We start from the raw sequence: 23240 nt of genomic DNA on the forward strand, positions 1-23240 counted from the left end.
ACATTGAGAGCAAAACTTCAACTTAAAGAAATTGCATTTCATTGAAATGAAAGTCCTTGAGATACTAGGTCTAAACTTCTTATTTTTAAATTAAGGCATCTTTTTTCTTAACTGAAGAAGAAAGTTCCTTGTTTTGCTTTAAAAAAAACAACTACTAGTTGATTCTCAGTGGGCATAAAATAGTTAACATTAATGCAAAGATCCATCCTACACACTAGATTAATTAGTATCCTTTTCATATGTCAACTGTTAATGTTTAGCAATTATAGGAAAAATAGAATGTGGAGAACCTGCTAGAATCACACATTTAGAGTAGAACCAGAAATGATTTTCTCAGAACCACTTCTGGAGGAAAATGGGATCTTACAGAATCTCTGTCTTCTATAACTCGCTGGGGTCTGGATGCTGAAGATGGACTTGTGCCTTTCAGTCTCTTGAATTGGGTGAACAAGATGTTCATGGTGGCAAGAAGCACTTCTGACAGGTTATGTCTCACCTGTATAAGAAGAACAGAGAAACAAACTGAGGAAAGAAAATAGCACATCACATTCATTATGAGAATGTCCTCAACTAAGCAGTGTGCTCAAGGTACACTGTCTGCAGATATATACCATCAATCAGAGGATTATAATGCCTCAAGAATAAGACGCCAAACTAAGCTCTCTCCCATGACAATCTTCCACACTTAATAGGCATTAGGCAGAATTATTAAGTAGGTAAATTCTGTCTTTACTCCGGCTGCCATTTTTGCCCCTTTACCTCCAGTCATGAAGTAGTTCGTTCTGGCAAGAAACCAACATAATCTTCACTAAAGCACTGACAGCTGTTACCCCATACCAGGAGTAACTGATTTCTCCCAGAGTTCTCATACACTTGAGTCTTTCCTTCTCATGATACCTTCCTTCAATAGCATGTATCGTGTACATACCTACTTATTTGCATCTTGTCTCCCGCATTTGAGTATATAAGCTCTTTGAAAAAGACTGTTTTTGTTTTTCTTTGTATCCTCCAAGGTTGGCATAAAATAAATGCTTAATAAATACCTGATTCATTGACTGATTAAATGTGTAAACAAAGGTGCTGATGCTCTACACAGCATCAGTAGTGTTCCTGCCAGCAAATAAAGTGAATATTTACTCCCACCATTCCTAAGGCAGTATTCCTGGGCTACAGAGCTATTCTAGGTGTATGGGAGAAATGACAATGAACTGCGTACTCTATTTCTGTCCCTCCCTACTTGACTGGAATATCTTTAGGTGGCCGGAAATATAACATCTGATAATAATTACAAGAGCTTGCCTTAATAAGGCCTGCAAAGTGCTTTACATGTATTATCTCATTTGATCCTCTCAACAACGCTGGGAGGCAGGTGATATTATCATCCCTGTCCTACAGATGAGGAAACTGAAGCTGAGAAACATTAAGTGACTTGCTCAGGGTTACACGGCTAGTAAGTGTCTGAAGCAGGATTTCAACTCAGGTCTTCCTGACCCCAAGCCTTGAACTCCCTTCACTCTGCCATCTAACTGCCTTTAACACCAGAGTAAATCAAACTTAACAACTTAAACTCAATTAAATCAACACAGATCTCATTTACTCTAGGAGAACAGCATACTATACACCGTACTGCTAATTTCACCAAAAAACAAGCTTTAAACTTGTAGAAATGTCACATGAGCAAGAGAAGTGCTCACTTCATCACTGAAGTTTCTGAAGGCAGCCACTCTTTCTTCGACACTTTCTTGATTCAAGGGCACAAGCTTCAGGCGATCAATTATCTGTGAAAAACAGAATGTTTTTCATTTAAAACCATTTAATTTTTTTCCAAATTAAAACTATGGAAATAATTCTAAAATGTGCATAAAGCGTCTCCCTTTTCTTTTTCTTATTTTATCTTACTGAAAGAAAACAAAAATTTAATTTGGAGATTTTAAATTATCTTTCTTAATTATGAGACTGGAAAAAATGAAATACTTAAAAAAATTCCTGGATCCCATATTTCTTTTTTTTTTTTGTCCCAAACATGTGATTTGGTAACATTTCCTTTGTTTTTAAATGGTGAACTGTTTTGAATTTTCAAGGGTATTTATTAATCTCTACTTCAAACAAAGCTCCTCCAACTTACATCAAAGGCCCTGTCAATGTGACCACTATGATACTCGTCAAAAAATGTAATCAAGTCTAATAGAAGGTAGAACGTGGAGTCAACGAATTTGTTTGCACTTATTCCCTGAGATCTGTATCTGAAAGACAAGAAAAATGTTTATAATTTTAGTGGTAAATAAGCAGTGAAAAACTGTCTAACATATTTAAACAGCAAAGAAACAACTGTGTGGTGGGAGTTTGATGATGCATTTGGTTTGAACACAACACATTTTAGTATGACTAAAGCATGGCTCCCCAAACAACAGCCATTGTTCTGGTGACAAATTCTTAAGGAACAAAACATGCTCAGTCTGTTAAATGGTCCAAAAAATCTTCGTGAAGGCTCTTTGGTGGACTCTCATTTCTTTTTTTCCTAAAACACACACGGCTAAGGAGCAAATTTACTACCTAGAAAGTTTCACAAATATATTTCCCACTAGGTCTTAAATAAAAATAAAAATGAAACCATTCTCTCTTAATTCAGCCAGTCAGTATGCATTTATTAAACGTCCAATTTACAGGGTACTTGAACAGGTGTTGTGGAGAATATATAAGTTGGAAAAATTAGCCCCTGACCTTCTGGAGCTTACAGTTAAGTCTGAAAGTTAAGCCACAGTAAGAAAATATCAAAAAGAGAAATGAAATAGCAAAGCAGTCTTCTTCTCATGTATAAAAACCATGGTGTATCTGCACCTGAAACACTGGCCAACATACATTAGGGCAAATATTGGAAAAGCCCCAAATGGAGGAACTAAAAGGACTAAATTTGTAAATGGGTGACCATTGCCATAGGATAGTTCACATATAATGAAAGATGAAAAATATTATAAGTCTTCAATCTCAAAAGACAAAGGAGTACAGGGGCTAAGACTGAAATCTATAAAGAAGATATATGAGGTGAATACTCAATTCTAGAACATCAGAAAGATATTCCATATTTCCAAAATGAGATGGAAACTTCTGAGACTTAAATTTAGGGCGTATAAAAATATTCCTACTTTACCCAACAGGGAATACACTAATGGAACTCTATTCCAAGGCATGGTATAGACTGAAAATAAAACCAAGTTTAAAGAAGATTTAGATATGTTCATAGATGATAAAATACAGAATTTTAGAGGTGACAGGGACCTTAGAGGTCATCTAGTTCAATTTCTTTGTGTTATTACACTAGGGGATCAGGGGAAACTAGGGATATTTTGTGAGACTGATTCTATCCTGTGCAATAACTTGTATGCTCCTTAATATGGAAACTATAAGCATAATGCCTGAAAATAAAAGTTAGACAAGGCTAATTAAATATGAAAATACTTTTTAAATATAATACTTTTTGCCTCTTAAAGGAAATCCATGACAATCTGTTGCCATTTAGGGACATTAGACTTTCCTAATACATGCACAAATTATTATATACTGCTATATGTCTGAGCTAACTGGAGATCCAATAGTTATAATCAGTGTCTGGTCTGTATGATCAATCTTAGGAAGACTTTCAGAGGGAGTGAGAATATAGTTTGGACCCAATAAGTGTGGCTCACCCTCAAACAAGCAGATGGTGTTTTGAGACTATACATGTCCCAGACCAAGTGCTGAACCCAATAAAAGAGGCTGCAGAGCTGTCAGGGCCAATTCAGTTGAGTCCACTTTGGAGGGCAAAGGAGTGGATTGTTATTAAGACATGTCATATGCGCGCGCACACACACACACACACACACACAGAGCAGAGTTTAACTGTAGCTCATTGCAACAAGAACATGAGACTGGGTATTTCTTGATAGTATACCCACAATATGGCTTCTGCCACAGATTTGGTCGTGTCCTAGTCAGTTGGAAGGACAACATAAAAGCAGCACCAAGAATGAATCGTTCAATGTCAAAGCAACTGGTTCCACTTCATATCTCAATCTAGTTTTTCCAAACCAATTCAACTCAATTTAATCACAATACTTTCCCTTTCCCAAATTACTACTTTCCTTCTGTCTAAGATAGTGAGACAAACAGGCAGGTGCATGAATGCGCACGCGCGCGCACACACACACACACACACACACACACACACACACACACACAAAACTCTTCATGCTACATGGCTAGCATTTTAATTGAAAAAGTCAAGGAGAGGCTCCAGATCCTAGAGTTTTCTGCATTAAGTATGATGGAATGATACCAATGAGATATTTAGAAATCCCAAAAAACCAAATTACCTATACAAGTGCTACGGAAAAAACCTCTGCTAGACCCTCACATTAGTGCAAGGCCCAATGCTTATTCCCAATAGCCAATAAAGATGGCAGATTTATCAGGTTAAAACTTGCATAGTTTTCATGTTTGGAATTAAAAAGATGGAATGCCTAATCAAATGAGAGATACACTGCTATGATAACACTGTGTTTCTTAAGTAGTTTTAAAGTCTGGCAAATGAAAGGTACTTTTGTCTATTATTCAATACAGATTGAATCCTAGCTCATGAACTTTTATAACAAAGAAAGCTCTACTACAATGGAAATACTTCTAAGTCCTAGTCAATGGATATTTTTCAGGGTGGGGTGGGTCAATAATTAATACAGCAAAATCCCAGTGAAAGAAGGAGTCAAGAAAAGGTACAAGAGAATTAATATAAAGAGGTATGGTAAGAGTGTCAAGAATATTAAAACTCAGAATAAGCTGAAACTAGCAAGGGATGCCAAGGCTAACAAAGATGATTGGGGTGACCAGGGAGTTTGGTTATATTGGCAAAAGGAAGAGGATCAAAAAAAGGATAACAGTTATCCATGTGGGGTAAAAGGGGCAATGATAATGGACAATGGAGGCTTGATTGAAAAAAATTTATTTTTGGCCTCTATTTTCTCATATACCTTTTTTGGGGTTAAACCTTGATCATTATAATTTCACAGTATTTCAATTGTTTTGTTTGTTCTTTCCATTTATTTTGGTCACTGTGAATGTTCCTTTCTTGGTTTTATTTACTTTGCCGAAGTTGATGTATTTCCCCTGTTTTTATCATATTCATAACTTCTTACAACACAATAATATTCCATTATATTCACATACCACAAGTTGTTTGTTTTTGTTGTTCAGTTGTGTCCAGCTCTACATAACCCCATGGAAGTGCTGAAGGGGTCGAGAATGAAAAAAGTTTAAGAAGCCCTGCTCTAAATCACTACTGATTAGAGAAATGCAGTTTTAAACAGCTCTGAGATACTATCCCACACCTACAAGATTGACTAATATGACAGAAAAGGAAAATGATAAATGTTAGTGGAGCTGTGAACTGGTCCAACCATTTTGGAAACTAATTTACAACTATGCCTACAAGCATATTAAATTGTGTACATCCTTTAACCCAGTGATACCATTATTAAATCTATATCCCAAAGAGGACAAAAAAAAGAGGAAAAGAATCCATATGTACAGCAGCTCTTTTTGTGGTGGCAAAGAAGTGGAATCTGATTAAAAACCCACCAATTGGGGAATGGCTAAACAAGTTTTGGTATATGAATGTGATGTAAGAAATGATAAAGGGAATGGTTTCAGGAAAACCTGAAAAGACTTGTATGAAATGCTACAAAAACCTGAAAAGACTTATATGAACTGAAGCAAAGTAAAGTGAGCAGAATCAGGAGAATTTCTATAATAATAATATTATTAACTTTGACAGAATCAGGAGAATTTCTATAATAATAATATTATTAACTTTGAAAGACTTAGGATGAGTTTGATCAACATAATGACCAGTTACAATTCCAAAAGAGTAATTATGAAACATGCTATCTACCTCCAGGTAGAGAGTTAATGGACTTGAGTGCAGATTGAAGAATATTTTCTTTTGGACATGGCTAATGTAGGCCCATATTTTGCATGACTATATGTCTCTATAATGGGTTGTTTTTCTTGCCTTCTCAATAGGTAGGAGAGGGGCAACAGGGAAGGAGACAATTTGTAACTAAAAATCAAACTGAATTAAAAATAATTTTAAAAGAATGTTAGCCTAGGAAGGATAGAAAATTCTCAGGAATAGCATTCTAAAAACACAAAAAGGAAAACTATTCAGTGAGGAAGAAAAACAGGAGTTGTCTGAAAAGACTAATGTAGATATATAGGAAATTAAACAACCAATTTCAATTTTTAAAATATATGTACACAAGATAAAAGCAAGGGTAGGGAAGAAAGGATGAATATGCGATCATGATACAATCCTTTAAAAACAGTATTGGGAGTACTAAAACTCAGAGTGAACACAAGCTGGAGAAGAAAGTGAAGAACAATAAAAAGGATTTTTTAAGAAGTCTACATTGAAGGAAAGCAGAGGATCAAAGAAGAGATAAGCCTCTCGTTTGGGGCGATATGAAGTGATAATAACTGACAATAGAGGGAAGGCAGAACTCTTTAATCCTTACTTTGCTCCTGTTTTCTCTGCCAAGAAGAATGACTTTGGCACCAGAAATGACAGAATAGAAATGGCTAATATTTAGTTGATCCTCAAGGTAAAGAAGGAAGAAGTAAGAAAGCACCTTAGTTACCTTTGATGAATTCAAGTCACCTAGCCAGATGAGCTAACTAGAGCCTCCGGTACTGAAAAAGCTGGCAGAAGTGACTGCTGAGCCACTGTTAGAAATATCTGAAAGGTAGCAGAAAGCAGTAGAGATTCTGAAGGACTTGAAGAGAGCAAATGTTCTATTCAAAAGAGAAAAGAGTTCACAAAATCACAAAATCTGTAAGTTTGACTTCAACTCCTAATAAAATTCTAAAACAGATTAAAGAGATAGTTAATGAACCTCCAGAAAAAAAAGTGATTACAAAAAGCCAGAATAGCTTCCTCAAGAAGAGGTCATGCCAAGTTAACCTTATAACCTTATTTCCTTTTTCGACAGGTTCCTAAACTAGAAGATAACAGGAATGATACTGATGTTGTTTACCCGGATTTTAGTGGAAAATTTGAGAAATTAAGTCATACTACCTTCTAATACAAGACAAAAAGATCTGGACTAGGAGATAACACAGCTTAGAATGGCTGGACTCCAATGGTTCAATGTTAACTTGGCAAGAGGTCTCCAATGGAGTGCCCCAGGGACCTGTGGTTGGTCCTGTACTGTTTAATGTTTTTATAAATAATTTGGATAAAAGCATAGCTGGCACACTCAATCAAATTTGCATATGACACAAATGCTGGGACACAATTAAAGGCAGAGTCAGGATTCAAAAAGATCTTGGCAGACTAGAACATTAGGCTGAATTTAATGAGATGAAATTCAATAGGGAAATAAATGTAAAGTCTTACATTTGGGTTAAAAAAATTAACTTCATAAGTATAAGATGATAAAGGCACATTTACTCAGAAGAGACATCATAACTGTTTTTAAATATCTGAAAGCCTATCATGGAGTTCTGCTGGATACCAGAACCAGAAGCAATAGGGAAAAATTGCAGAGAGGCAAATTTAGGCTTGATATTGGGAAAATTTTTTAAATAATTAGAGCTGTTCAAAAATGGAATGGGTTCCCTTGAAAGATAGTGGTTTCTGTCTCAGGACTTCAACTAGTGAATGGATGACCATTGGTCAGGCGTATTATGGTAGAGATTCCTTTCAGATAAGGACTGGACTAGAAGACTGCCAAAATCCCTTTTCCAACTCTAAAATTCTGTGATTCTATGATAGCTGTCAATTAAGAAGAAAAAAAAAGTCTTTAAAAGACTATCGAACGTTTTTTGCAGACTTAGTTCTTAGTTGTGTCAAATTTGTAAACTTGCACAGACTTGGTGCCCTTTGTGAAACATTAAGGATTTTACCCAGAATAGTGTTCATTACATTGTGCCAAACCAATCTATGCAAGGTCAATAACATGGTCTTTGAGCTTTGAAGACTTGAGCTAGAAGAGTACAACTCTTCCAGTTATCTACTTAGAATTTAGAAAGCCTACAAATATAGTAGAGAGAGCAACATACTAGAAGTCAGCTTCAAGTACCAGGGCAGCTATCAGTTGCCACATTATCTTGGACAAGTCATTTCATCTCATCTCTGAAAGCCTACATTTCCTCACTTGTGAAATGAAAATGACAACAGTTGTACTACTTATTGGAAAGACAGCAAGGGAAAGTGGAGAGAAAAATACATGTGAAGTCAGGAAGACTTGGGTTTGAATTCTACACAAACACTAGTTGTATACTATGTAAAAGTGAATTATTATTATTATTGTTGTTTCATTGGTCTACTGTGAGGGAAGTGCTTTGTATAATATAAAGTGATATTATAAGCTGTTGTCATCATCATCATCATCATCATCTTTTGTTATTGTTATTACCGTTCTGCGATGGAAAGTGCCATGTTCTTCAGCCTCTCTTTATTGGACTGAGGAGTACTGATCTGGGGAACGACTGGACTGAGCAACTTGTTCATCAGCTCTAGAACCTTGTCTGCATTCTGTCAAATACATATTTTTAAAAAGAGACCCCAAAAAAGCACATAATGGATTTATAAGAATCTGCCAAATGATTCAGTATGCTGTTATCCCCACCCTTATTCATCCCTTCTTAAATTACCATAAAGATAGAATTTAATCCTTAAAATTTACATTTAACCACTGAGTCATCATATGTTTTCATAAGGAAATATTTCTTTCACATTCCTATAAAGCCTCATTTTATTATTATATAACACGTACTAAGCACCATGTTAGCTGTTCCAGAGAATATAAGAGCTTGCCATACTTCTCACTGTGGAAACTTCATGGTCTAAACATGGCAAATATTTAACTTGCTTGCCAAATGAGACTACTATTAGATGCTTGAAGGACATACTTTCAATAACTTGCTCTGTCAACTGAAAACATCTTATGGACAAAAACAATTCTGTAAAATGGGAATTTCACCATAACTGGGGTCATTAACTGCCTAAGCACTATGAAAAAACAGTTCAACGGAGAGAGAGCATTAACACTCTGGTGATAGAACAATTCCTAAAAGATCAAGCTGACAGCCTAGTGAAAATGTTTGTGCATCCTATTCCAAAAGGGCAGCAGATGTATTAAGTGAAAAGAAGAGAACACATTTTATTTACCTTTGCAAGGTCATAAAGCTTTGCAGCTTCTTCAAATAATCCTTTATTTTCTGCCACTGAAGCAACTTTGTTGATAATGGGCTTTGTGTCACTAGTAAACTTATCTATAACTCCAGGCTGACAAGAAAAATAGGGGAGGGGAAGAGCACACACAGAGCTATTGTTTTCAACATAGAGAGAAATCTGGGATAAAGAAAGGGTTAAACTAAAAATGTTTTACCCATGGCAATGAATACAGTTTGGTTACACTGAAGAATACAGATTTCTGTATACTTGCTGGAGGCTACATTAGAAATATGAAAGATGTTTATGAAAAATGCTGTAACCTAAGTAGACAAAACTGATGTAAATAGCACACAGAAGTCAGCAGCAAAACATTAATGGTTTCTACTATTTCAAAATGACCCACATAACAAGTAAAAGTGCATGCTCATGCCAGGACCCTGGGGAACAAAGGAGATTAAAACATTTAGGAGAGTGATCTCTCAAGGATTTTGAATTTGCTTGTACAAAACAAATGGCAAATGAAATTTGGTGCTGAAAAATCAGTGCCTCCACAGAAACAACCAAATATGATTATAGAAAAGGCCTCAGGAAAGGTATTACCCAAGTCTCTGCTAAAAGAAACTTTTCTTTTCTAGAAAATTCAAGATGGTCTCAAATCAATGTTAGTGTTCTAGGAAAGATTACATAAAAAAGCTTTAAAGGTTCTTCTATTTACTTTGGATAAGTACAACAGCTTGTTTATCCGTACAACACTACACTAGGCCTTGATATCTGAATAAGTAAGTTAGGAATCTATAAAGCTTACTGATCTGATTTTTTCGGGACAAGAATAACTTTTTGGGCCTTCTAAGATCTTTTCATAAAAGAAAATTTTAAAAAGAAAGCTAAACTTTTCCATTTGGAAGACTAGGTTTTGACATATCCAATATCTTCTTTCAGCATTATTTCAAAGTCTTCTCACCTCCAAAAACTGCAGATGTGAAAAGAGTATTCTGCTCACGTCAAAAGAATATTTTAAAGATGAGTCTGTATATTTGATATAAAAGTATGTACATCAAGGTCATCATCTTGAGCCTGTTACTTTTTTGCTAAATCTTCTTCTTTGTTCTGCTTGACATCTAAGATGCCTGAGTAGGTTTAGAAACTATCTTTCAAATGTTTATCTCTCACAACTTTTTAAAAATCAGAAGGATTTTTTTTTTACTCACTCACCTTTCTACTTCCATCATTCTCCAGTTTTCCAAGAATCATATCAAACTAGAGAAACAAACAAAAAAATAACGCAAACAATTCAGTCCACCTGACAATAATATCATTATTTAAAGGACAAAAATACATGAAAACAAGAGGAAAGGAGGCAAAGATGTCCAAAATACCACAGCTAAATTCTATGTCATTACTATTTGAAGGCAACAGTAAATATTCCACCGTCAAGGACATTCTGGAGGGAATTCATACAGGGTTTGATTAGATGACCCTCAAGGTCCTTTCCAACTCTCAGACTCTATGATTCAAATGAAATATATACACACAAAAAATTACTTAGTGTGCATCATATGTACATGTCAATTATATGGAAATATAAAAGAAATACATATATGCTAACATGTTTTTGAGCATAATGGGAAAAAAAAGGTTCATACCTCTCGACTTTCTATTACAAGTTCACTAACACAGCGCAAAAACATGTTTTCTCCTTGACTATCTTTTTCATCCCTGTAAGAGAACAAATATAAACAATATTTTTTAATTTATGCTTAATGAATTTGAGGCCTTTAATAGTTATTCAAAGAACTATGGAATTAAAGTCATTCAAAATAACTGTTCAATTTCTTACCTGAGAAAGTAAAAGTACTGTAATGCTTCTCTTGGGTCTGTTGACTCAAATTTCCGGGTATAAAGCATTAAAAGGCGAACAAAATTAAGACGCCTTACACAAGGAGGGTCGCCAGCCTCATGACTTACTATAAGAAACAAAATGGGTGAAACCATATTCCTTAATGAATACATAGAACCATCGAGTCACATAAATGGGAATTAAAAGCTCAATGGATCAAATATTTTATGAAACAAAATCCAGTACAAAGATACTCAACTTCAAGGTCAGTCACATTTTGGGGCCTGATCTTTGCCCTGTTACTGAACTTGCTCCTGAGTCATCTTAATTCATTGCTCAGTACCCTGGTAAACTTGAATACTGGAAGATAAGTCAATGATAAGCTTTTCTATGTGTCTGCTTAATTCTGTGTTTTTTGGCTTAGATTCTTAAAATCTAGCCAAATGCTCAGATTTTTACAATCTAGCCAGTAGCTCACAGATCCTCAGATTCCTTAAGACTCTGGCTAATAAGGCAGATCTTTAATAAACCTTGTTTTTGGCTGAAAAAAAAAATTCTGTGTTTTTTTCTTTCAGGTGGAGTCAGAAAGAAAAAAAAATCCACTTCCTGATCACGAGACTTTTTAAAAAATAAAGTGGCATAAAGTTTTTAAAAAGGGAACCAGGATTCCAGTTTCTTCTGGTATAAAATGGGAATAAGAAAGATTATTTTGGTAGTAAAAATCATGATGTGCTATACACTTCATATATGAAGATGCTCCAAGTTTTAAGTTACTTCTCCAACCTTGGTAAGAGGCTGTATGAACTACCTAGAGTCCTTCCTCTCCACAATCTGCACTCTGGACAGAGATAGCATGGATGAGATATGGTTAACCAATATTTGGTGAGCAGTCTGAAGTCAATGAAAAAGTGGCTGGCTCATAAAGGAAGAAGTCCATGACCTCATTAGCATTATGTCCTAACTGACTAGCACAGAATTTGCCCACTCAAACATATAGTGTCTACTATGTATAAGGTGCCACAGGTGACAGGCATTCAAGGACCTAAAAGATACCTCAGATATGACCATTGCCCTCAAAGGACTTGTAGTCTAGAAGATAAGCACAGATAAACAATTTACATCATAATGTGGTACATGTATAAGAACACAAACTATTATGTTTAGTGCTAATAACATGTAAAAAAGTTTATAAGTATAAAATGTTATATGAATGCTAGGGGAAACACCGAAATTAAAATCATCCAAGGGTCCCATAAAAGAGACAGGGTGGATACAGTGATGCTCTTACTAGTGACATCAATGGGAGTTAACAATGATCCAGAAACTGCTTCTCTTCCCTTTACATCCCAATGCAATGGTACTTACAGAGCTGTGCACTCTGGCCAGATGATTTCAAGAGAAGCTTCAGCTCAAAGAGCACCAGTGCTACATGAACAGCGTGGCAGCGCAGGCGCTCCACACGGAAGAGAAAAGCAATTGCAGCTTCAAACTGTGCTGTCAGGAAGAGCACTTGGAAGTAGAGAAAAGGCTGCTGGTTGACAGCAAAGTGGGATTCCCCTGGAAAGACATGGAGTTAGAGAGAGCCATTCTTAAAGAAGTTGCTTTTTCAAAGAATTTTACCCCATGTAACTGCAAATAACTATGACAAAGTATTCTAATTCAGTTTGCTGGAGAATACCTCAGTTAACAAGATGGCCTAGCTATAATGAGTTGATGAGCTGGGATATTAACAATGTTTTCTGTACTTGGGAAGTGACAAGCAAATGGAGCTGGCATTAGAGTCACAGAAACCACCCAGGAGGGAGCACAGATAAAAAACTTCCCCTCCTGACATACCTTCCAAATACTTCCAAAAGGAATCATGTGTCTTTTCTTGCTTAACAAGGCTTGTTCAGCAAAGAGAGAAGGGAAAGGTGGGAAAGGTTCAAAGAGGCCTCAGTGTAACCTTTAGACTCATCCAGGGCAGGCTTCTCAAGTTATGATCGAGATGTAGGAGAGAGGATCAGCTAAGGGCATCCTATATATTGTCCAATAAAGTAGTACCATGACCAAAGTCGCTCAAAGAAATAATCGCTCAGGATATAAGATTCTTACAATGTGGCTACTAGTCTACAGAACAACGAGGTCACTCAAATTGTAATTACAGAGTTAAGTACATGAGGCCTCTGAAAATGACCAGGAAGGCTACTGAACTTCGGGGAAAATTTTTTTAGCCTTCAAAAGTCGAGCTACTGAAAGTATAGAAAATGCCCAGGAAAGCAGTAAGGTGGGTTCAAAGAAGACTCTTACCATAGTCTTCTAACAACTGCTTCTGGAACTGTGATAAAGTGAGTCTGTCTTGTGGAGAGCTGGTGCCATCATCCTCAAAACATACTTGATTCAACTAAATCCCCAAAAGAAATACATACATTTTTATAAACTTCTCAAATCAGGGCATACCATAGAGAATGAATGTTATGCAATTGTGTCTATATTACAAAGCTGGCCATTGCTATGATGGTTGTGGTTAGTCAGGAATTATGCAATAAAAAATGGACCAGGAGACAGATCTGCTATACCTGCTGATCATGCACACCACAGCTCTCTGATTATCTCATGACCCGCCCCTTCCGCACCTTACCATCAGGAGCTAAATGTCCCACACAGAGGCACAAAGTAGATACAGCAAATTAAACGACCTCTAGTTTTAAATAATTTCCAAGGCATATACGTGTATGCTTGTGTGTGCAAACCTCCCCCCCCCAATGCAGCAACTTGCCTTTAACCAAAGGTAATCTTCTGTTTTATCAGCCACTTCACTCTGATTATCAGTGACATCACATCTGCCAAGGATACAATAAACAGCTCTTTTGTAAGGGTCAGTGTTGTTTCTAAGGGCACGTCGATAGTGGAGACGAAGCTTATTTTCAGTGGCAGGGGACAACCTACAGATTTAAAAATAGACAAATTCACATAAACTCATGAGAAAATGCCTGAGAGTATTTGAAAACACCCCAAACTGATCCAACTTGAGTACTTCAACAAGAATAAAGCAGGGCTTTTGAGAATCTAGAAGAAAGTCCAAACAGAACTTTTCACATGGCTATCTAATGAGAACCTCTGAGAAAGTGCTTTTAGGCCCCCACAAATGTACAAACACATGGAGTCCTAGAAGGGTGTCCAATTCTACGCTGGGGAAGCACAATTTCTGGTTCATCTTTTCAAAGCAGAAATAGTTTCAATTATGGGACTGGTGATGGTCTGCACATTTACTGTCCCAGAACTAGCCTTGTTGAAGTTGGCTGTCACTAGAAGGCTAGGCATGACATAGCACACGTGACAACAACAACAACAACAAAAATCAAAGCAACTCGTTAAACGGTCTTCCAAGTCATGGAGGGGATGCAATCTGCATTAGTCTCCTGAGTACTCAGACCCATAAATCACAAATCCTTGAAGGCCTGCAGCATTCAATTGAACAAGCCTTTATTAAGTATCTATGTTACAGCAGGCTTGGGGCTAGGTGATGAGGATACAAAGGAAAAAATCAAACATCTTGCTCTCACAGAGGCAACATTCTTTGGTAGACAGGTACTGATAATACACCAAACACTAATAAAACCAACATAAGTAACAACATTTAGCACTCCCTTAGTGTCCAGAAATTTAACAAATAACTCTTCAACTAACTGATTTGACTGACATATGGAAATGCTACTGAACATTATTTCTTATCTAGTCTCCAACTTGCCAACATAGCAAACAATATTTTTGAAGGCAGTAGACTAGATAATCAACTCGTAGTTCATAAATAAAATGTGACAGAATACAAATCTCATTGTGAAGTACTTCTCTTAACCACAGATTAACGGTAAGAGTGAATCATACTCCTCTCCAACATCTTATATACTACCATACACAAAGCCTACAGAAAGGATGTACTCCTCCATACTGATGCAGAATCACAAGCCCTGCCTGCAGTGGAAGTTGCTCTTCAAGAACTTCTTGGGTTAAAAAAAAATTTAGCACTTGGTGGCCTACCCCCTAATGAACTTAACTAGGTTGATCCCAGGATGACAAATATACAGGCTGCAGCTAGGCACACAGAGATTCTGCAGGACCTGCCAAAGCTTGCTCTCTACTTGTACAGTCTTTGAGGATCAGGGTCACTTCCAAGCCACAATGAAGTAGCAGGGGACTTGAGTAGAGGCTATCCTTCAACATCAGTGTTATAACCAGACTTAACATTGTCAATTATTATTTTATCCATGTTCAAAAAATTTTTTTTGGTAAAAAAAACCCAGAAGCTTATTTCTAGTCACATAAAGGCAAAGCAGGCTACAGTTATAACTAGGACTTTCTATTTCTACAGCCTAATTCCTTCTGGATCCCCTTTATCTAGTTCAACATACCTTCTATCCTTGTTGTGCATGTATTCTTGGAACCAAGTTTTAAATTCTCCCAGCTGATGTTGGGCTCGATTAACCACCTGTGAAGCTGCAACTAAATCCCCACAACGCATGCAGTAATAAATTAATGCCCAAACAGGATGTCCTTCCACTTCTCCATCCTAATAAAGGAATATATTTTAAAAACAGAAACTCACAAAGCACCTAGTTGGTAAAAAGCATTTCTTATGTACTTACTATGTACTAGGCAAAAAAAAGAAAAGGTAGAAACAGCCTCTGCTCTCAAGGAACTTACAACCTAATGAGAGATATAACAGTCTATATTGGGGAGATCCAATCTTGTCATCTTTCTATTTATAAACATACCTACATTAATTGGACATACATTTTTTTTCTGGGTTAAATGCAAAACAAACAAAATCTCTGAAGTCCACTGACCAATGACTCAAAAATCTTGGGTTTGAGTTCTGATTTAAATATTCAAGGTTTGTGACCACAGGCTACTTGTTCTCAGTTTCAGTTTCCTAACCTTTAAAATGAAGATCCAACTACTTGCACTGCCAATTCCATGGGTAGACAGATTCAAGCAAAAGGCTTCTTTTTTTTTTAATTTCAATTTTTTTTTAGGCAATTGGGGTTAAGTGACTTGCCCAGGGTCACAGAGCTAGTAAGTGTCAAATGTTTGGTCTGAGGCTGGATTTGAACTCAGGTCCTCCTGACTTCAGGGCTGGTGCTCTATCCACTGCACCACCTAGCTGCCCCCAAGCAAAAGGCTTCTTAAAGCACAATGCCCATGTGAGTTATCAGTAAAGATTTTTCTTTTTTTTTTTGGCTTTTCTTTTGGTAAGGCAATCAGGTTAAGTGACTTGCCCAGGGTCACACAGCTACTAAGTGTTCTGCGTCTGAGGCCAGATTTGAACTCAGGTCCTCCTGACTCCAGGGCTGGTGCTCTATCCACTGTGCCACCTAGCTGCCCCACAAGATTATTCTTTACAGCATTATTTAAACCCATAAGGCTGATGGTCCTATGCCAATAGCATATAGATTCTTTCTTTCTTTTTTAAATTATTGATGTCATTTGTTTTTCTATCACAGCCACTCCTAGAAATCCCCTCACCCATCTCCAGACTGAACCATGCCCACTCTCCCCCCTCCAATGTGTAAAATAGTTTGCCTTTAAAGTTCCCCATGTCTCTGTTGCGATGAGGAGGAATGGTGTTCTTTAGGGTCATCCCTGGTGTTTCAGTTACTCAGACTTTGGCTTCCTTTTAGGAATCTTTTCATTTACACTACAGCAGTCATTAAGTTCTGTTATTACCCTCTACATCAGTTCATATAAATCTTCCCATGTTTTTCTGAATTACTCATATTCATCATCTTTACTGCACTAAAATATTTCATTATATTCATCTGCTAAATGTTTTTCAGCCATTCTCCAACTAATGGACACTCATTTTGTTTCTAGTTCTTTGTTACTACAAAGAGTGCTGCTATGAATATTTTGGTATATATTAAACCTTTACTTCCATGTTTGGGCCTCCTTGGGAAGAAATACTCAGTAGGATCACTGGGTCAAAGGGTACATGTAGTTTAATTGCTTTGGGAGTATAATTCCAAATTAATATCCAGTGGGTCTTCAAATGCTCTGATACTATGTAAAGCTGGAATAAAGTAGTTGCATGCTCTTTTGGATAGTGGTTGTTATAAATCTTACCCCAGAGTCATATGAGTACAACATTGGGGAAAACCAGGCAGAGAACTAAAGCAAGGAAGAACAGCACTGAGAGTGAGAGAGAGAGAGAGAGAGAGAGAGAGAGAGAGAGAGGAGAACTAGTAGATTACAATACCTCTTGGCGTAGGCCTGACAACTGATGATTGGGGGGTGATATTTGGCATGTGCTAAAAGGCAAGTCCAAGGCTATTAGGTGAGGGGCACTGATAAGAATTACTACTGGTGAATCATGAATAGGCAGAGTGGGTGACTGGTTAAATCATACTGGTAACCTCTAGCACTGTATGTGCTTCTGGTCACATATTCCTCACTGGAATGGAGCAGAAGACCTAGGTTCTACCACTGCCATTCTGCACAAACTATTGTCTAATTTTTTAGGCCTCATTTTCTTCAGTGGTAACATGGGAGGTGGGGAGAGGGGAAGAGCTTGGGTTAAGTGTCCTTAATCTTCGTTTGAGCTCTAAAATCTTATGCTTACCTACAGTGGGGATTACAATCAACCACTTGGAAACTACTGCACTCTGAGCTAATCTGTTTCTTTTTGGCTCTGGGATGGTGTGGGGAAACATTAGCATTTTGCGGAATATCTTAGGTCCATGTCAAGTCTAAAACTCCAAACTTGGCTGGAATGTGTAAGATAGAGAGAAGTATGAACTTCTTGAGTGTTTTATGAGGTCTAACACCTAAATTAACTTTAAAAAAAAATAAACTTGAATGAATAACTGCTTTATGAAAAAGTTAAATATGTTAAAATGTATTTGGGAACTTTAAGACATGTTTTTAAAAAGACTTCGTTCCCTAAAACACCAGGTATTCTTTTGTTTTTCCCTTCAATCTTACCAAAGTAACAATAGAAAAGATAAATACAGGTTATTACATAATACAGTTAAAGTAAAGTCATTAGAAGTTGCTGGGGTGGAGAAAGAATAAAATAAATTTAAGTTACCTGAAGTCCTGGAAGAGGTGCTGGAAGTTTGATGTTAAGAAAACTTCGAACCAGCTGATAAGTTCCAGGAACACCACCCAACTGGGCTTGATGCAGATTTCCAAAAACAGTAACAAGTGTATAATTCTTGTAACTAGGAAAAAGTCATTAAAAACAGCCCAAAGTTAAAGATATTCTTTTTTTAAAATTTGTTAATGAAATGTCACTGAAAATATGGCACCATCAAGGACAATGGATCCTGGGAGGGGAGGAGAGGATGATACAAATGCTGCCTTTAAATGCTTAAAGATAGAATATAATTGTTCTGTATTGCTCCAAAGGGTAAAACTAGGGCAAATTATAATAAGAAGACAGATTGTGGCTCAAAATAAAGAAGAACTGGGTCAGCTAGGTGGCACAGTGGATATTGCACTGGCCCTGGCGTCAGGAGGACCTGAGTTCAAATCCGGCCTCAGATACTTGACATTTACTAGCTGTGTGACCCTGGGAAAGTCACTTAACCCTACTGCCTATGGGGAAAAAAAAGAAGAGGAGGAGGAGGAGGAATTTCCAAAATCAGAACCGTTCAATATAAAATGGGCTGCATCATAAAATAATGAACTCTCCCTCCTCCAACCACTGAAAATGCCTAGACAAAGGTTGAAAGCCCACTTATTAGCAATGATATATAAAGATTTCTGTTTTGGTAGAAAACTGGATGATTTCTAGGATTCATTCTTACGCTGAAATTCTAGGATTCTAGGATACCCCAAGGTGCTTTGCAGAGAATCAATGTTGAAGAAAATCCTTAATTTAGGGTAGTAAATAGTATTTGGCTAGTTCTGACCAAAATAATCTGCTTTGCCATCTACTACAAAAATTAATTTCACAAAATTGTACTCATACCATTGTAATTTTAGGTATTTGATTTTAAAGTACTATTATCCTAAATATTTCATCTGGCCTTGATTAGTCCTGCAAAGGTTATAATGAAGTAAGAATAAATTCCTTACAAGATCACAATCAAACAACTACTAGGTAAAATGATACAGTTTTAAAAGAAATTGTGAATGGACAATTTCCAGGTATCTTCAAGCAGTTCAATTAAAGAGATCAATAAAGCAAAGGGAAGAAAGAGGTAAAGGAACTGAGAAATAGGATCTCATTATTAAAGCTACAGAAGCCAAAGGAGACAGATTGGTACCATTTTAGAAGCTTTTAGACAAGTAGTAGATATGTGATGAAAGAATCCTAGTACAGTTGTGAAGGGCTTGGGTTCTATGTAAAAAGGCAGAGCCAGAGTGGCCAGATACTTCACCTAACACACCGAGAGAGACTCTCTGAAAGGAGTTTTCAGGCCCCGTATATAAGCCTGGTATAAAATCCTTTAATATCACCTTTTGCAAGTTCACAGAAAACAAATACTGTGAGCATCCATTAAGACATATGACTCAAGGACAAATATATTGCAACACTTGAAATTTAACTTAATTTGAACTGAATCCCCCAGTCCCTTGTATCTGAAGCCTTGCTCATATACTGAATCTATCACTACAGAGTCATTTTAATAGTTATACATTTTAGATAGCAAGATGGTATGGAATCAATCAAAACAGACAATTATTAGCTATTATTATTATGCTGAACATTATGGGGAAAAAGAGAAGAAATATATTTAAAACAAACTGATATTTAAAAAAAAATCAATCACAGCTTAATGAAGGATTTTGGACTGAAGTAACCCTTTGTAACACAAAAAGTCACAGGGAATTTTAGACAAATGTGCTAAATGCAGCACTGTACACCAGAATATAGCTATTTTATCAAATGCATTGGATGTGTTTATCTTATTTATCTAGGGTATAACAAATAAATTATTAGTTTTAAAAACAGTAAGATGCTATAATGCCTCTGAATTAAAGAACAGCTCTACACAGGAAAATATTATGACTTCTTAATAGGATATCATTTTATAAGAGTGGATGCACTGAAAACAATACTATAAGGCAGCAGCCACCAGCCTACATGGCCTGGTGGCAAAGTGTTGCAATTTTGCAAGGGTATTCAACTCAGCAGCCTTCTCTTCTTGAGCCAGCAGGGAGAAGCACAGTGCTCTCTCTCTGAAATAAAGAGGATTTGTTGCAACACTTATGGCAACCCCTGCTGGCTAATTCAGAACTGAATTGAATGTCCTCAATGAAGGATGAATGGCACAACCTCCCATTAATGGAGTGGACAATTGTAAAGGGACAAAAGCACAACCGTAATCCCTCTAAATGACTGACTCAAGTTGCTGTGGAGGTGGCACAGAAACCTTAGTACAAACCACTGGCATTAACAGCAGGGAAGAAATCAGCACATCAAATGTGGATTGTGGACTCACAGGGATTAACTGGATGTAGCCAAAAGGAAAATTAAGATTAAAGAGGGATTTAGTAGGGGTACACAGGCCTGTCGATGGTTTGAAGGCAATAAAATTGCTGGGGTTAGCAGTCTAATTAAAATGCTGTAAGAGCACAAGCAGGCATAAAGAGGGCAGGTGGAACCATACTAGGAAATGGGACTTTGATCCAAGGCATTACAATATAACAATCAAAGTATCTCTCCACTGTAACGGGGAGGGGGGGGGAACCAAAGGCAAAGAAAAGAAATAAGAAAGAAATAGATGTGTTCTAACAGCCTCTCTATATACCATATGATTTTACTAGTGCAATTTCGTATCACAGAATGATGCCCAAGTACATAGCCACTTCTGACAACAACATAATGTCTTTTAGCCTCATTTACTCCAAATTACAACCAGTCACATCTATAAAGCATTCCATATGAAGATTACATATACATTTAAAACTTTCAATTACAAAGGATCTTAAAAGCTCATTTGGTTGGCTCCAGCTTACCTTTGCTCGAGGTAACGTAAAGCCTGCCTTACAAATTCCATTCGTACCTCCATGCTCCTTCGACTTTTCAGTGCATCTGTTGCAGGGGCCAACAACACATCTGTCATTTGTTTCACCATTGCCCACATATCTGAAATATTCTACACAAAAACAACAAAATCAGAAGGAAATGCTGCAAGTAATAAAGAAGTCATTAAGGTTTACATGGCCTTTTTTTCTCTCAGAAAAAAATTCTTGAATATAATTTAAAAGAAATGGGAAATAGGTTAATTTAGTCTGCTGAAGAGCCACTGGTCTTTATCTTGGCTTGCTCTGATGTATAACATTTACCTTTGTCCAGTTTTAAGGGCTTTTGAGCTCAATTCTCCAGTGAGCTAACAAACAGAACTAGTTTTTGGATCAATTATTCACTTTGTCTGACTTGCCACCTCCATAATTAAGAGGCCTTAAAAGTAACAAGAACACTGAATCTCAGTGGGTTATCTATTAAGAGAGCATGAATAAATTTGTGATTGTTCAAAGCTCTAGGAGTTTGAAAATTCAGGTAGCTACGATTCAGTCCTTACAAGGTCACTTAGATTTTGCAAGGGCTAAAATAAAAGTTTTAACCTAAATAATATGTATTTTGTCCTCCTAGGGAGTCACCATGGACTGTTGCTCTAACCATTGGATTACACAGCAACCTCCTCCCCCTACTCAGTCACCCCCTTCCCAAAGAGTCTTCCCCTACGACCTACAATTAAAGGAGGCCTGTCATTCTCTCCTTTGTGCTGCCCACACATTCCCTCTCCCGGAGTATCTTCCTGTCTTTAAATCTTTCCTAAAAACATCTCTTTCAGCATTTGGCAAATTTCCACTGTAAAAAAGTTTAGTGGAATTTTAAAGTTAGAGATAATATCTTTATGATAATATCAACCACACACAAGCAGATTAACACTTTGTTTCAAAGGAAGGAAAGAAAGAGGAAATCATATTTATATCTTTAAAAATATATGTATACTGTAGATGTATGTTTGGTTCTAGCTTATCCTCCAGTCTTTTTTTTGGGGGGGGAGGGAGTGGGGAAAGGTGGGGATGAAGGGGATGCCTGAGAAAAAAGAGAGGGATTAAGGTAGGTAGGAAAAGGAAGGTAGAATAGTAGTAGTAGCAGAGAGAAATTGAGAAAACATTTACCAGGCTATCCATCACTTGAATCAAGTTTAGTAAGCCTACCAAAACCCAAGAACTGTGATAGCTCCATGTCAAATTGCCTAACACAAGTGTCAGAAAGCTATATGGCAAAACAGAAAGTACTAACTGACTTCAAAACAAAATGCAACAATTGCAGTAAAGAATCCATGCAGGTCATCTCTAAACAGCTTAAAAGAAAAGCAAAAACAGAACTACAACACACTAATCTTCACTACGAAATGCTAAAGAAAACCTTTGAAAGCTATTTTCGAACCCAAGAAATATAATGTATTATCAGTAGATTTCAGCCAAATCAGCAAGTTACTAATCACATCTAAAAAACAAGATTATAAATTTCTGCTTATGCTAACACTTTTGTCAGTACCTTATCATCCATTTCTGCAACAGCAGCACAGAGGTCCACCAGGTTAGGCTGCAGATGTCCATTCACTATCTTCTCATTATAAATATAAATCTGAAATTATCAAAAGCAAAGTAAGCAATGTTGTTTATATTTTTTCCTTTTTAAAAGAACCTTCCAGGCCAAATCTAAAGTAATTTTCAAATAATGGCCAAAGGAAGCTTCATTCAAGTTTTGTAACTCAGGGCAGCCAAGTTAAACACAGCTTAAAGAAGAATTTCTCATGGCCAGCTTCCCAGTTTCATGTCTGAGCTGATAAGCAGCAGCACCGAGACACACCAAGGCCACTTGACATCCCGCCACCACCCACCAACTGAACAGTAGGAGCACAGAGGAAAGAGGGGAAATGAGGGAGATGAACACAATGGGCAACCCCATGGCTCCTATGCTCAGCCATCCTTTGGTCCCAGTTGATAGGAATCAAAGGAGAGGATAGGGATTGGAGAAATGTGTCCCACTGCTACCATCTGCTAACCAGAAGGGAGGCTTATCCAGAAAGCAGCAGCAAAAATCTTTTAGCTTTCTTCCTTCTAGGCCAGACACATAATGTTGTTAACAAGCCCAAGCCAAGTGGGCAATGTTATGTGGACCATCCTGTTATGTTACAATGATCACTGCTCTAAACTTGGAACACACACTTATTCTGGAGGAAATCCTTATGC

At 37.0% G+C, this 23240-nt stretch overlaps 1 protein-coding gene across 4 annotated transcripts in view; it reads right to left on the minus strand.

The window, feature by feature from the left end:
- NUP93 (nucleoporin 93) overlaps window positions 1–23240 on the minus strand; it is a 136506-nt gene that overhangs the window by 2760 nt on the left and 110506 nt on the right. For all 4 annotated transcript variants that reach the window (XM_020965598.2, XM_020965599.2, XM_020965600.2 and 1 more), the window contains 15 exons: window positions 22543–22632; window positions 20988–21127; window positions 18109–18241; window positions 15434–15591; window positions 13801–13966; window positions 13332–13425; window positions 12408–12599; window positions 11043–11169; window positions 10849–10921; window positions 10418–10462; window positions 9200–9316; window positions 8445–8563; window positions 2126–2243; window positions 1695–1778; window positions 368–496 (listed from right to left, as the gene is read on the minus strand). In XM_020965598.2, the coding sequence (XP_020821257.1) occupies window positions 368–496; window positions 1695–1778; window positions 2126–2243; window positions 8445–8563; window positions 9200–9316; window positions 10418–10462; window positions 10849–10921; window positions 11043–11169; window positions 12408–12599; window positions 13332–13425; window positions 13801–13966; window positions 15434–15591; window positions 18109–18241; window positions 20988–21127; window positions 22543–22632 (1785 nt within the window). The remainder of the gene's footprint in view (window positions 1–367; window positions 497–1694; window positions 1779–2125; window positions 2244–8444; window positions 8564–9199; window positions 9317–10417; window positions 10463–10848; window positions 10922–11042; window positions 11170–12407; window positions 12600–13331; window positions 13426–13800; window positions 13967–15433; window positions 15592–18108; window positions 18242–20987; window positions 21128–22542; window positions 22633–23240) is intronic.

The sequence above is a fragment of the Phascolarctos cinereus genome, unplaced genomic scaffold, assembly GCF_003287225.1.
Source record: "Phascolarctos cinereus isolate Bilbo 61053 unplaced genomic scaffold, phaCin_HiC Scaffold_2;HRSCAF=192, whole genome shotgun sequence".
NCBI lineage: Eukaryota > Metazoa > Chordata > Mammalia > Diprotodontia > Phascolarctidae > Phascolarctos > Phascolarctos cinereus.